We start from the raw sequence: 15526 nt of genomic DNA, 5'->3' as shown, positions 1-15526 counted from the left end.
AATGCTCTTTCTGCCCAGCACGGCTCACTGGTCACAGCTACAGTGTCTCTGAGCAGAAGAGAACAACATCTGTGTGCTTGACATCTTTTAAACGGCCTGCTGGAGGGAATGCACATTGTTTTATGTTACTGCCTCAGGAGGATTTCCACATCAACCTTCGCACTGGGATTTTCATTTGTCTGTGTTCTAGCCCAGAATAACACCTGCAAACAGTCTCTGCAAGGAGGCAAAATTTTTGTTTGTAGTGAGCTGGCTTTACAGAAAATAAAGGGTCTGATCTGACTTTGCAAGGGGGTGGGGTTACACCATATGTCAAGCCACAGTCATGAGAAGTCTGAGTAATGGGGGAATTTAGGTAAATCACCCTGTCACTCCAGTGTGCTGTCTGGTTTTGGGAAGAAGCCCAGTGCAGACCCTCATTAGCTTGTATGGGATGGGGAAGGGTGTGGCACACGGTGGGACTGAGTGGTCCGCAGCGGTTTGGGGGCAGGAATCCTCCTCAGAGGCAGAACTACACAGAGGAAAAACTGGTGGCTCTGCAGAAAAACTACCCAGAGCCTGTCTTGCCTGTTTAAAATAGACCTGTTTACTGTAGAACTCATATCCTGTTGAATATTTGCTTTCTCTTAAGCTGGAGCTGTCACTTCCTGAGGGCAAATCCAGTGGATTTCTGGTCCTAGGGCAGCTGTCAGACCCCACTGAAGCTCTGTGCTGATTCTTCCCTCTAAGGGTGGCTCCAGAGGGCTCCTGACTTCCCTAAAAATGTGCCTGTGCCTGGGACTGGGGTGGGATTGGGCAGTGTGTGGATGGGGCTGCATGGAAACAGCTCCCCCAGGGCACCTCTTGGATTCTCCCAGCTGGAGTATGAGCTCAGGAAAACACACTTCCACGGTCTTTGGAAATTCCTGCTGCACCTTTCTGTATCCTAGTGTACACTGAGGTTTTGAAAAAGAGAGGTTTAATGTAAGAATTAATCTGTTTCCATATTCAGATGTGAAGTCATTACGATGAAAGCTCCTAAATCAACAATTTCCATAGGAAATGATTCCTTGTATTCCAGCTCACTGGACCATTTCATTTTTATAATTAATCTCAGTGCTGATATCTTATATTTGCTTACAATTATTTAAAAAACAAAATGTTTAAGAGGAAGTAGCAGTATTTAAACAAATAAATGGGTTTTACTATGAAAATAATAAATATGCAATTTACTGAACTAAGAGCTATCACTAAATGGATTACATGCAAAATTTGATTGCATTTATTAATGAATATTGTTTGTTAAGAATGACACGACAGTAAGAAATTTTTGTTTCTACCTTTTAGGTGTATTAAATCCACTGTCTATGTTAATCCCCGTTTGACCAGAGAGACTTTTAACCATATCTAGTTAAATGCATTACCTTTAATTACCAAAAGTGCCTTCAATTCTTCCATGACTCAGAGCCGTGTTCATCATGTACTACAGGGATTGGCAGAACGTGTAAATGTAACTTAAAGCAAGATAAACTGCTTCCTCTAGTCACAGAACACACCGAAGAGTTTTTTCATGCTCTGACAGATTATTTAGCAGAATAGTGAACTGAGTAATTGTGGGATATTAGGTCCTAAAAATTCACTTGTGGAAGAAAAACTCTCCCAGATGCAGTTGCAAAGGCATTTCTAGTGGCAGCTGTGGCACTGGCAACTGCAGATCAGACAGTGAAAAACATAATTTTTATTGACCTGTTCTGCCTTGAGAAGTTCAAGCACAAGGAACGTGACTCTGCCTAAGGGGGAAACCAGGTTTAAAAAAACTGACTAATGGGAAAACCTCAGTACCTGCTTTGAGTGCTCCAAGCATCTCCTGCCACACTGGTTTTCCCAGGGAAAGTCAACTCACAGGATCATGCTGCCAGTCTGTCCATCTCCTCCACCCCCCAGCAGTGACCGAGAGTAGAGGAAATGCGATAAGTACCCTTTGGAAACTCATCCTCATTAATTTCCTCTATGAGAGCAGGAACGAACAGGACATGCTGTCTGCAGCCTCTGCTCCTTGCAGAGGAAATAATAGTGCGGTGTGGTTCAATACAGTAGCATGTTAGTTGCCTTGCTTAAAGAAAGAGAGAGGGAGAAAGGGGTGTTTTGGGTTTTTTTTTTTTTCAATCATGCTCACCTGCAGATGTGATGTATTTTTAAATGTGGAATATACTAGAAAAGTGAGTCAGGTAGGGCCATTAAACAGGTTAAGAGCCATCATGTCCTGTCTCTGACATTCATGCTTCCATCTGAAGTGCAGGGCTTCACCCTCACTCAGGTCCTGACATGAATCATTCCACAATCTTCCTGCTTTTTCCCTTTGTCCATTTTCCCATATCATGTTCCCTTGCCTCGCAGCCAGGGTGAGTTGGCACATCCAGCCTCCCTGCCTGCAGAAATGGTGTCCTCAGGAGACTTGGCAACCCATCCAGGTGCTTTTCTTTTTTTCCACCTTCACAGAACAACCATCCTTTCATCTAGCAGCATTTTCCCTGTCTCAATAGTGCCAGCTTTGGTGTTTCCTGTGCTTGAAATCAGGTGGAGCCTGGTGATTGACAGGACAACTTGCAGCACTGTGACATTTTGGGATTTTTTGGTTTGATTTTGTTCTCCTTTTTGGATAAATAAATGCCCAGCTGCTGCAGTAATCATCATTTCAGAAACAGTAACAGTAAGAGAATGACTCCAGTTGTAGATCTGCAGTTTTTAGGACTCATTAATGGAGATTTCCAGTTGGCCCATGATGTTCCCCTCATTAGTTACCTCCCCTCCTCGAGGACAGTGTCCCACCTTTGGCAGGTCCTGGCTGTAGCTGGGAGCACTCCATGTGCAGAGCTGGGGTGCTGCTACGCTGGGGAAAAGGAGACACTGACACTTTAACATAACTCATCTGCAGTTGCCAGAGAATGGAGAAGGGCAAGCAATCTTGTCTCTAATTATCCAAACTTTCCCAGCAAGCGAGGTGACCCTGAGGAAGCGCGTCAGTAATTTTCCACCGTCTCAAGCAGGAGTAAACAATTTAACTACCACTGCTCTGCATGGGGACGTGTTGCCAGCAGAGGATCTCAGGAGGACCAGGGGTTTGGAGGCCCCAGGCTAATGAAAAGAGGCATCAGCTACCAGAGGGCACCTCATAATTCACCCTGCTGCAATTAACCTGCATTTGCTCCTGATGAGGAGTTGCACATCGGTGGCATTGCCAACCAAGTGGCTCTGAAAGTTGCTTTCCAGCTCCTGTTATTTGCACAGCTGGCTGTGGAAGTTGTGCAGTAACTTAAACGGGGCATATTGATTAACAAGGTTTAAAGAAGTTGTTTTTTCAGCAGAAAATAATGGCCTACCACGTTCAGATGTTGATTGTAGGAATTGATCAAAAATATTGCTCAAGCTGCATAGCGATAAAAATATATTGAGCAGTGAAATCCTGGTGGGGCTGCTGCTGAGTGAACTCAGTATGTTAGTCAAGTCAGAATGAATATAAATTTAATAGCTCATGTTTCAGCCACACTTAGGGTCCTGATCCCATAGTATTCAGTTATTTGCCTTTATGTATTACATGCTAATTCTTGGCATGTTCTGCATATAATTCCAGAGTAACCCACAGTTAATTGTTATTAGACAAACCAGACCTTATTCAAGGTCTGCTTCATTAATTATTTCCAAATTTTTTATCTGGGAGGGGGATATGATGCAGTATCAGAGGAGTAAAACAAGTGTCCTCCTGAATTTGGTATGGCAGGTGAAAATAGGGATGAGTCTTTTTCCACTCTCAATGCTACTTGTGTTTGGAGGTCAAAAGATTGAGTCTCCCACCAAATCACACAGAGAGAAGTTCTTTAGAGGAAGATCAAGTAGCAGCTCCCATTTGGGTGAGCAGGAATCCCAGGAGCTCCACTGCTCTCATCCATGGGCATTAACAAGTATTGGTATCCATGCATCAGCACTTCGAATTTCCATACCTGGGCAGGTGGGCATGTGCTTTGTGCAGGACAAGACTGACTATGCATGTGATGCACTTTGGAACATGAAAACCTGTTAGTCCAGTTCCATTTCACAGTATTAGTGGCTAATACCCTGATTTTGATTTGTTTAGTTGCAGCTTGGGTTTCTTCTCGAATGAAGGTGGCTGAATTGGCCCCTGCATCAAATCAGCTCTTGTTAATTTATACTGAACTTTTGTTTTGTTTTCCATGTGAAGTCAACCAAGGCAGATTGTGAACATTTACCCAGGTTAGTAGCATGCACCTGGCTGCAGTTTATGGAACAGGCTGTGTCCTGTTTCATCTATAGGAAAAGTCCCTGTGTTCCAATGAGTTAAAGCTCTAACTAAGAGGAAAATGATTCATAGAGAAAAGGATTGGGTTTTTTTTCAGCTAGCAGAACTGAAATAATTAATGTGATTTATGCTGGGGTTTAAGTGCTGAATCTGGAAGTATTTTGCAAAATATTTGAAGGGTTACTGGTCTGAAAACAAGTGTGATTTGCTGGTCTGCACTGTGCAGTTCTTCTTAAATGCCTTGGAATCAGTCAGATCATGTAGGTCTGGGTTGACATCTGCAGTACCATTTTAAGATTTAGTCCTACTGATGCTCGTTCAAAAGTGTCATTCGTTCTTCCTTGCAAACCTGAATTTTTCATATTATTTTGTAAATTTAATTTATTTTTTTGTCTCTGCGTGATGGTTAATTATGATAGGAAGCATCAATCTTAATTTAGTGACAGCTAGTGTGTTACAGATTTGATCCACAGCCTCCAGAGTCTGAAATATTCCTTTCTCTGAATTGATATGTTTTTGAATTAGACCTGCATGCTTCACTGCCAAAACTCGAAAGTCTTGCCAGCACAAGAATAGGAAAATTATTTAAAAATCATGTGGTACAGCTCTTTTAAATCAGACTAACACTTTGAGGCAATCTGATTTGCCCTACGAGTTTTCAAGGCGGTAGGAATGGTCATGCTTTCAGGTTTATTTCCTCAGTCAGGAAGGATAGAAACCTATTTCTGTATAAAATCAAAATGGAAATAACCTGTCTCCAGGAGCTGGGGCTTCTAAAAAGATGTGAGGCAGTATTATACTTACACTAAAAATGAGAGATAAGGAGAGAAATCTTTCCGGACTTTGGGCCCTGCTTGCAGCAGTCCTGAATGGTGGAAGAAAGGTCACTTCCTTTGTGCTTCCAGGTGCAGATGGGGAAGGTTGCACTGTGTTAAATAACACAAAGCACCTTTGCATGGACCAGGGTTTTGGCACAGTCTCGTATCATTGCTGCTTTACTGACTGCTTTGACAATGCTTCAGATGCTGGAAATGCTGTTTTCTCCCATCATTCTGCCCCTTCACATGCAGTCCCATCAAGGTGGATTTATAAGCTGCTCAATGATCAGCTTTGGTTTTTGATGAAGTTCTGGCCCTTCTGGATGCTCCAGAAAAAGACTGAAATTGAGGATTAAACACTGGCAGGGGCAAGAGGACCTCTCTCACTGTTCAGTATCACCTCTGCACATCATGGGCTGCGCTTGCAGTGATGTCCCAGATGGGAAGTGCACTTGGTGGATTTGCACTGCTGCATCACCCCCACCTTCTCCAGATACCCTCTTTAGGCAGAAACAACTATTTCAGCTAAGCCAAATGTCTTGGGATGGTATCTCCTATTTTTCCCAAATCTGGGAATATTTGGGAAAAAATAGGGGATAAATTTTTCCCAAATTTGTTTCCTCCCAAATTTGTCTCAAATTGGGACACCCAGAAATCCAGCCAGCCCAGCAGCCTGTCTCCAAAAGTGATCAACAGCAGATGTGCAGGAGAAAGTAAAAAGGTGAAGTAAGAAAACTGTGATGCTTCCCCAGAGTGTTTCCAACCCTCCACTGGGCTGTGTTTCACCCAAAGGGAAACCTTTTGTGTTTAGTAGCCACAGATGGATTTTATTCCATGAATGTTTGCATCACTTTTTGTAAACCTGTGCAACCAGTCCCAGTGTGCCATGGTAAGGAGATGCAGGACTGGCCCATCATGGGGCTGCTGTGGGGAACAGGAGCTGATTCACTCCCTGCTCATCGGGTTTCTACATCAGTTTGGGACACGTCTGTCCTGCAGCAGGAGGTTTTGCTGCAGATACATAAAAATATGAATTTCTATGGATATAGACACCAATATCTGTAATGATGACCTCCGCTTGTGTGCGTGCTGTCATCACTTCATGGTTATTGGCACTTGAGCTGATTGGATGAACGTTTTCTCTCTGTGACACAGTTTTACTGATCTTCAAACAGCATCAGCCTTAGCTTTTCATAAGCAATGTAAGATTTGAGTGCATCCTGATGGAAAGCCAACATAATTCATCATGTCTGGCTCGTGCTAGCGTGACTGATGAGGCTTTGGAGATATTTTAAAATGGTTTAAAGGTAGCTGGTCTGTTAGCTAAGACTGCACAGAAAAACACCTCCTTAAGAAGACTTGGTGCCCTTTATGTGTTTTTACCCAGTGCTACTTCCCACCAAGAATTTATTCTTAAACTGCCTGCCTAAACTTTCTTCCAAAGGACCCATCAAGCTCTTATGCCTGCTAGGATATTTATTAGTTCAGTTTCTGTCCCCATCTGAAGGAGGATGAATTTTGTCTTTACATAAATACACATGTGAGTTCTGAGATGCTGTTTAAAAAGAGTTCAAGCACTTTTTCATTCCATCTGCAAACTCCTGGGGGATTCCATGAAGCCATTAAGAATTTTTCTGCCTGAAAGGTCCAGGCATGAACTCCTGTGTGGCAAATTGGCATGTCAGCCCATGGTGTAAGGCTGCAGAGAACATCCGTCCCCCCAAATCTGTTTGGCAAGGTTATCAGAATACAGAAGATAGAACAATGCATACAAATATCCTGACCTGTTATACAGCTGCATACCATATGGTTGCCCCTAAATATCTTTATGTGAATATGCATGAATATATATGTATATTTTATGTATAGGCATGCATACATCGTATTTAGAATGACAGCAGTGTAGCTATTTCAGCAGAAATTATGCCTGCCACCAACACCCTTCACATGTCCTCTTGTTGTCCATGTTCCTTTCAATTTCAAAATCTGAATTTTTATGACCTTAATGGTCTTTTCCAGCCCAGTGATTCCATAATTCTATAGGTGTGGCATTTATAGGCATGTTTTAGTGTGGATTTGGCATTGCTGGGTTAATGGTTGGACTTGATCATCTTAGAGGTCTTTTCCAACCCAAAGGATTTTGTGATTCTGTGATGTGTAAAATGTATGCAAGTAGTTCCCACTCTAATTTACAGCATTCCTTCTTCCAGCAATCCTTTGGGCGCTGTGAGCAGGGACAGGAGGGTTTCCCAGAGCTTTGCCTCCATTCAGGAGGTGCTCAGGATGCAGGACAGGGCAGATTTGTGAGGGAATGTACTGTAAATCTCCAGAGAGAAGCTTTGGAAATGATGCAGGCTGCATCAGCACCTCTGCATTCCCAGCTGAGCCTCAGCAGCACCTTCCCTGGAGCTCTGAACATCCCCTGCAAGTAAAAAATACTTGTATGTGTCTCTGGGTAGCTGTGTCAGACCTATACAGTTAAATTTTCTGGTTTGCAACCCTCAGAATGTTGTTTTTACTTAGTTGCAATGCATAAAATTAACCTCAGAATCATAGAATGGGTTGAGACATCTTCCAGTAGACCAGGTTGCTCAAAGCCCCACCCAGCCTGGCCCTGAACATTTCAGGGATGGGGCACCCACAGCTTCTCTGAGCAACCTGTTCACTTCCTCACCACCTGCTGAGTAAAGAATTTTTTTCCCTAAATCTGTTCTTGTCCTGAGTGAATAATTACCTCTCTCTGCACAGTGAACTACAGCTAGTAGGGATAAAATACAGTACATTAATCTCTGTATTTATGAAAAAAAGACGGGTTGTTTTGGAGAATGTGGTAGGCTTTGTTTTAATTCTGTACATTCCTTAGCACATTTATAACCAGCAAACAAGCTCAGAAGTGTGTGTGGGAAATGTCAAATTCAAGATCCCTTAAAGGCTTCCAAGATTTTGTACTTTCTGAAGAGTATAAACTGCAGTGTAAGAGGAGTTTAGAGTTTCACCCTTCAAATCCAGTGAGTGATGGCTCATGGAAGAGTGAATCAGTTCATTATGTCCCAGCCTTTAAGTCCCAACCAGTGCAGTCCCCTGCCACACTGAAGACAACAACAAGATCCTCTCAAGCTTCTTTTATCCATGATTTGTGTACAGAGTCTGTAACACACTGTTGTCCAGAGTTTTGGGGTGAGCATCCACTGCTTTCAACCTCTTGGTTAAATTAACTACATATTAGCCTAAATTTGAGAAGAGAACAAGAGGTTTGCTCACATTTCAGTGGTAAACGCACTGTCTTTTAACTGCACTCTGCACTGAAAGCAGGACTCAGCTCTGTCCTGTGTCCACCTCAGAGAGCAAACCCATTAAGCAATTTTCTGCATTTCAGAAATGGTCTGTTTTCTATAAATTATGTAACCGTGCTGAGTATGTCTGTAAACTGGGTTTTGAGCTCTAAGCAGAGATAAGGACAATTAACTGCTAAAGGTAATTTCAAAACAGTACATTGGATAAATTATAATGTTACTAGAAAATGCTCTGTATAAAGGAAAACATTTTTAAATACCTTGTTTTATAAATGATACCAGCTGTGTTATGTATTGTAGTTAATTTTAATGACATAAAAATATGTAGAATTAAAAGCAGCTCAATGAGATGCAGTTATAACCTTTCTGAGGGATAATTCTGTTATAGAGACATTTGTTAGAAAATAAAAACAGAGAAGGGAAGATAAGGAATTGCACATTTTATTTCCTTCTGCCTGAGAAATGTTAGATATGTTTTACTGGATACAATAGCAAAAGCAGAAATGGGAATAGAGAAATAGAGCCTCTGACCTCTAAAAGTAATAAGGTTGGATAGATTACCCCTCTGGTCTGTGTTCCCACAATAGAGTGGAGCAAAATGTTAAGAGTTCTAAAAAGAGGAAATACAAAAATTCATTACCTTTTTTATGCCAAAACTGTAACAACCCTAACCTTCACCAAGGGGAGGTGCCTGGAATCAATAGCCACTGACTAACTGATTTGAGTTCCCTTATAGTAACTGCTAAAATACAGAGCTGGGATGTCTCTGGGGGTCTGAAACAAAAAATTCCCTTTGTACCACGGTTTCTGCTTCAGGATTTGAGGTGTCAGCCACAAACCACACTGTGCTCCTTGCCCAGCGTGTGTCCAGGCAGCAAGAGGCAGTTTTGGAATGTTCCAATATGTTTTCTGTTGCCTCAGGACAACCAGAAGAAACAATCCTGAAAGCATATCTCCAATCTGTACCCATGCTGGGGTTCTGGTTGGGTCGGAAGTGTGTCTCATCCTCTGGTGTCCTCATCGTCTTCTCCTGCTTGGGTGTCTAGCACAGGTGTGGGAGGTGTGGATTCCTTGCAGAGAGAACAAAACTAGGCTAAGTCAGAGCACTCCCAGTCCCTGGAGCTCTTTTGTCTGTGGCACTGGACTACTAGTCCCAAGTCCTCAATCAGCTGTTCTGCTACACTGCCTGCCAGTGCAGAAGTAGCCTCCAGGTATAATTTTCCCCTCTGGTGGAAGGTATTTATATGTGTAGGTGTCTCAGCTGTCAAACCCTCTCTTAGTCAGCAAACACTGAAATACAGAATTAAGCCTAAGCCTCTACTTAAATGGATAAATTTGGGTTTAGAACTATACTTTTGGATGTGTTTAAGATTTAGAAGTGGTTTTTTAAAGGTTAAAAGCCTCAGTGAGGCTTTTGGTGAATTTTCCAGAAGGAGTGTTACCACTGACACTGAATTAAAAATGTTAAAGCGTCCTTTAGAATGCGGTCCTTGGGCCCTGGAAGCTGGCTCCTGCCCCTCACTGTAGAGACATGAGGATGAAAGAACCTAGATGCCAGAAGGTTTTTTTAAGAGCAGGACTCCTAAATCACTTGGGAACAGACACCTGAAATATTAAATCACCTGGACATTAGTTAAGCTCAATATATTCGGCAGCCTTTGAAAAATCCATTACTTGTATCTTCAGCTACAAGGAGACCTTTACAATCTGGCTCTTATGCTTTGTGACACTTCACAGAGCAATCTATAAATACCTTAAAAACCTGGGGCTACTGCTAAGGATGCTCAAGTACCTCAGCTAATTTTAAAACTTTTAGCCTTGTTAGTTTTCATGGTTGGGAGCTTGCGTTGGGATAATTGGGAGCGTAAGGCAGGATGTGCAAAAACCATCCACGTGCTGAGAAACTCTGCCGAAGCGCTGCCTTTTAACAAGTCTGCCCTGCTGTTTTTCAGGTAAAGGTGACGTGTTTGGTGACATCTTCTGGAAGGAAACCAGCCTGGCCCACGCGTGTGCCAACGTACGGGCTCTGACCTACTGCGATTTGCATATAATTAAGCGAGAAGCCTTGCTTAAAGTGCTGGACTTCTACACTGCTTTTGCAAACTCCTTCTCGAGGAACCTCACGCTCACCTGCAACCTGAGGAAGCGGGTAAGCCCTTTATTTTCCCCTTTCTCTCACCAGGAGGCTGCACAGTCCTGCAGGTGCTGGCAGTGTTTAACAACCCCGCATTTCCTCCTGATGTTTTCAGGTCGTCACAGATTGAGTGGCCTTTTGATAAATGCTGTCAGTGTTGGTAATGATGGCTCAACAAAAGTTACCTGTAGATTTGCAGCTCTGGAGAGCAGTCCTAGCAGGATGACATATGAATTGCATTTCTTTTGCTTTCCTTCATAGTCGCTGTTTTTTGTTTTGTTGGGTTTCTTCCACCCCATCGCATAAATGCGTGAAGTTATATTTTATAGAATCCAGATTCTAGATTTCCCAAAGTTGAGGTCTCTAAGATACAGTTCAGAGGACAGTCTGATGGAGCTCCATGTTTTAGACCAACTAAGAGAAATTCATTGATATTAAATAAATAAAATACACTCATCAAAGGTGCTGTATTAATACCTGCTTCTCGCAGTTGCATAGTCTAGAATTTTAATACGTCAAGGTTAATAAAGCTGGGTAGTGATTTTAAATTCACAGCTCACTTCTTAACCCCCCCCGCTCATTTTATAATCAATCAGCAATGCTCACTATCCATTAGTTCTTTCAAAGAACACTCCATCTAAAAATTAATTAGCTATAAAAACGTATCTTGAAAACAGGTTAAGGGATCCTTTAATTCACATTGCGGCTGCAAAATTTCATCTTTTTGATTTTTTTTACGATTGATGAGGGTTATATAAATTTCATTTGCATAGAGAAATCGCGTAACAATGATTTATAGATTACTGAGCATTAGCTGTGATCCTCTAGCTGCTGAAACACGTTTTTCTGCAGCTGTACCTTTGGCATCTCACCTGATAATGTACCAAGGCTACCTCAGTATTTCACAAGACAATTTCAGCTCCTGCAGTAACAGTTCAACACAACTAGAATTTTACTTTTTATAAGTCTGATTTGTCCTTAGCCACTGCACCATTGTACAAATGCTGCTTTCAGAGGAGGTTTCATTTTTTGTGCTCATTAATACCCCAAGTGTGGCACAAATTACCACAGCAAGAAGCAGATGCAGTGGGATTGCAATGCCCCTCTCTCTGTGCAGGAGCCTGAAAGAGCTGAGTTATAATCAGGTTTGGTTCCAGCTTGTCAGCTTACCTCTGACTGGAAGGTTGTTAACTCCACTTCAGACCTGAAGGAGGGCTTTGGGGCTTGAAACCTGGTTCATGGTTTCTAGCTTATCACTTCTCTGCTGATAAGAAGTGCTCCAAGCCTTGACTTCAGCATTCTTCCCCCTCACCAGCTACAGCCCTGCAATGACAGCTCTGCTCAGGCATTGCTGATGGTGATTTCATGGGACAAGATAATGCCACGTACATTGTACCAAAATGTATTCTTTCCTTCTTAAAACTGTGAACCTGTCACTCCAGCTGGCTTTCCGAGAAAAACAAGGACATGTCCATTCCTGACAGGGCAGTGTGCTGGAATTCAGCTCTGCCATCCAGGGATGCATATGAGGAGTAGCCTCCTGGCTGTCACAGAATTTCTTTTCTCACACACACGTTTTTTAAGGAAAATTGGTTTCCCAGCAGGGCTCTGGCATGGAGAATCACCCACGTGGAAAAATACATGGAACTCACGTTCCCAGCAGAGATACCTGCTGTTTAGCTCAGTGTCAGGTACATGGACTTTGACATGGGGGCAGTGACTCCCAGGGAGAAGGAACAACATTCCTAAGGAAACACTAGATTTTGCAGAAGGAAAGGAAATGCTGCTGGGGGAATGTGTGGGCAGTAGAAGAGAATGGAGGAAGAGTCCAAGAAGGGTCATGTCAATGTGGGGCATGCAGAGTGGAGTTAATTTTATTAAAAATTGGGTGATTATGTCCAGGGTAGTCACCAATCACCTCCACAGCCCATGAGGGATGGTTCCTCCAGGAGGAAATAATTTGGCCCCTCTTTGCTGCCCAGTCTGGGAAGACCATCCCCTTCTGATTTCACAGAGCCCATGATCAGTAACTTTTAAATACCTCACACACATCAGATAAACTCCCCCCTTCTCCTGCAATTTCAGTCAATAACTGTTTTGGAAGCAGCCTGGCATTGCAGTCAGATGTGCCGAGCCAGAGTCTGCTTTGTGGAAGTTCTGTGTTTTGTTTCTGGGCACAAAATAGATCATGCTACATTCAACACCAGGGACACACTCCAAGTCCTGTTACATAAAGTCATTCAGGGGATTGTTTCAAACCTCCTATCTGCTGGAAGGATCCGTGATTCCCTGTTGGGAATCACAGAAGCGTTTGGCGGGAAAATCGGTGCCATCCAGGACAGTTCCATCAGGTGAACAGAAAGCAGTTTGCTCAGGCAGTGAGGCTGGGCTGACAGCTGCACTGTGCTGCAGCAGCTTGTGCTGGAGTCATGTAACCTAAATGGAAAGAAAATAATTGTCTCCTTTAATTGATTTCTATAGAAATATATACTTAGCACTTTTTCCACATAGTCATCACTCATAAGGTTTGACATTTAATTATGACATAAATACACTCCTTGGGGGTTTGTGCCTGAGAAAATGGCTGTTCTCCCTGCCAAAAATACATAGGCAGAAGTGTTCTTGCACCAGGTCTGCTCTTTGAAACACACACCCATGGATTTGGGTGCACACACCATGTGTTTGTGCTGCCCTGTCCTTTGATGCAATTCATAGACTGTAAAACATTCAGACGTTCAAAAGGCTAATAAATTAATAATAGCACCAAGCACAAAAGGTTATTTCCACATGACAGGGAAGCGAAAGTCTTGTTGAAGTGGGAAAATAGTGTTTTCTCACTCCCAAACAGCATTTAGAGCCTGGCATGTTGAATGACCTCCTTAAGGCATCTGCTCAGCAAAAGTATTGCAGCATATCATGTTTCATGCTCTGATATCTTTACTGCATTTCTGGCATCACTAATGCACATTCCAAGGCAGAACTGGGACTTTGAACTTCTAGGTTTTGGGTTTGTTTGGTTTGGTTTGGTTTGGTTTGGTTTGGTTTGGTTTGGTTTGGTTGTTTTGTTTTGGTTTTTGTTTTTTTGGTTTTGTTTTGGTTTGGTTTGGGTTTTTTTTGTTTTGTTTTGTTTTGTTTTCAATCAAGGAAAATAATTTTTCTGAAAAGATACTCTTTAAAATAGCAATGAGATTACATAGCTGCCTCTGAGGATTGAGTAATAAAGCAGGGCTTGGGATGAGTCTTCAAAGAGTTAATTACTGCCTTCTGATGCTGGAAGAGAATAGTAATAATATCTAATTCATTAAGTGCCTCTCAAGATTTCCCATAGCTGGAGGGAGGCCTCTCTGCAAGCTTGAGCCACGGAGCCTGGCCTGAGGAGGGGACTCCTGACAGATTTTTAGGGGGCTCTATGGGATCCAGTTGTCAAAGAGAAGTGAGCACCCAGGATGGAAATCTTGGCTCAAAAGGAACCACAGAAGTCAGAGGGTCTACAAATGGTTGCAGTTTAATTAGTGAATTACACACTTGGCATGGGAATTTTTATGAGTTAGTCCCTGCTCTCCTTGTGTAAGCACACAGCAGTGGGTTTTGGATAAAGTGGTGGGGTGAAAGGGAGCAGAGCAAGAGAGAGATGATTGAAAGCAAGCAAACAAGCAAAAGAAGGGTGAGGAAGAGAGATCACCAGTCCTGGCTCCAGCGTTGCTCCAGCTGGGGTGTCCAGGGTTGTGGAGTGCACACATGCCCGGGCTTTTTGGCGGTACCTGTTTCTAGATAGTCCTTCCCCATCCTGGAGGTAAGTTTCTCATTTTCTATGCAAATTTGTTACCATGCAAAGTCTGGTAACTAATCAGGTAACTAGTCAGTCTTCTTCCTGGCCTTCCTGGAACTGGGTTGGAAGGCTTTGAGGGTCTTGGGTGGTCTTGATTCCCTGCTACTGTCCATGCCCACATCTCGACGTCATTCCTGCACTTGTGCTCTGCTGTCTCGTGTTTATTTCCAGGAGCCAGAACAAGGATATTTGTCCTGGAAAAGTGCTGCCCTACCTCCATATGGCCTCTGCTCCACCCACATTCTGTTTTTTTTTTTTTCCTTTTCTCATCATAGCTTCCATTTGTACCAGCTAATGTACCACCTCTGCTGAGCTGTGAGCCCACCACAGCCTGCACAAGTGAGGGGAGAAACCCAGATGAAATCCTGCCCCTCCTGAGATCACAGCTAAAATTCTCCTGTGCGTCCGTACAGAATAGATTTCGGCCACAGCTGTTAAGGCACACAGTCACCTCCTGCTGGTTTGTGCTGTGTTAAAGGGATGAGTCAGGAGCAGCCGGGGAAGAGGACAACTGTTCGTGTCTGACCCCTGCTGCGTTTGCTCCTGGAAGGTGTGCTGAGAGTGAGCCAAGGGGATATGAGGAGAGATGAGTGCCTTTAAGGCAGCAAAATCCCATTTGGGGAGGCTCAGCTCTTTTGCCTGAGATGCTCTTAAAGGCAGGGACAACATTGTGAGCAACTGATGTTGTCTAATACCTCCAGCATACTGAATCTCTGGGATTTTTTTAGCGGGTGAGGCCATCAGACTGTGTTAACACACGTCCTATTTTCCTATTTTCCTTTTTTTCCTTCAGATTAAAATAATTCCTTTTTAAATTGCCTTCCTCTTCTTGCTTGAGGTTTTAATGCATCATATGTGGTTTCTTGACTGAATCACTCATCAGTTGTGTCACATGGTTTTGAGAAAAGATTTATTTTAAGTTGAATTCTGCATTCACGTGTCCTAAAAGTGAAGGTTGTCCCAAGGTTCATTCACCATCCCTATCTTCATTTTCCAGACCCTCCCAGTGGTGTGCTGTATTAGTGATGCAGAAGCAATGCCAGAGGCAGAGAGCGTTGTTCAGCTATCAGCCCTTGCCCCTGCAGGTCACTTGTGTTCTGGTGACCTGGGCACTTTCACAGGTTTGGAGCTCTGAATTAAGCTACTCACAGTTGCAGG

General features: G+C 43.0%; 1 protein-coding gene across 1 annotated transcript in view; it reads left to right on the top strand.

The window, feature by feature from the left end:
• Positions 1-15526, top strand: part of KCNH5 (potassium voltage-gated channel subfamily H member 5) — a 151678-nt gene that overhangs the window by 111708 nt on the left and 24444 nt on the right. The window contains exon 10 of the mRNA XM_040068574.2: positions 10358-10554. Within this exon, the coding sequence (XP_039924508.1) occupies positions 10358-10554 (197 nt within the window). The remainder of the gene's footprint in view (positions 1-10357; positions 10555-15526) is intronic.

This window comes from Hirundo rustica, chromosome 6 (genome assembly GCF_015227805.2).
Source record: "Hirundo rustica isolate bHirRus1 chromosome 6, bHirRus1.pri.v3, whole genome shotgun sequence".
NCBI classification, from domain to species: domain Eukaryota; kingdom Metazoa; phylum Chordata; class Aves; order Passeriformes; family Hirundinidae; genus Hirundo; species Hirundo rustica.
This window is presented reverse-complemented; position numbering and strand designations above follow the sequence as displayed.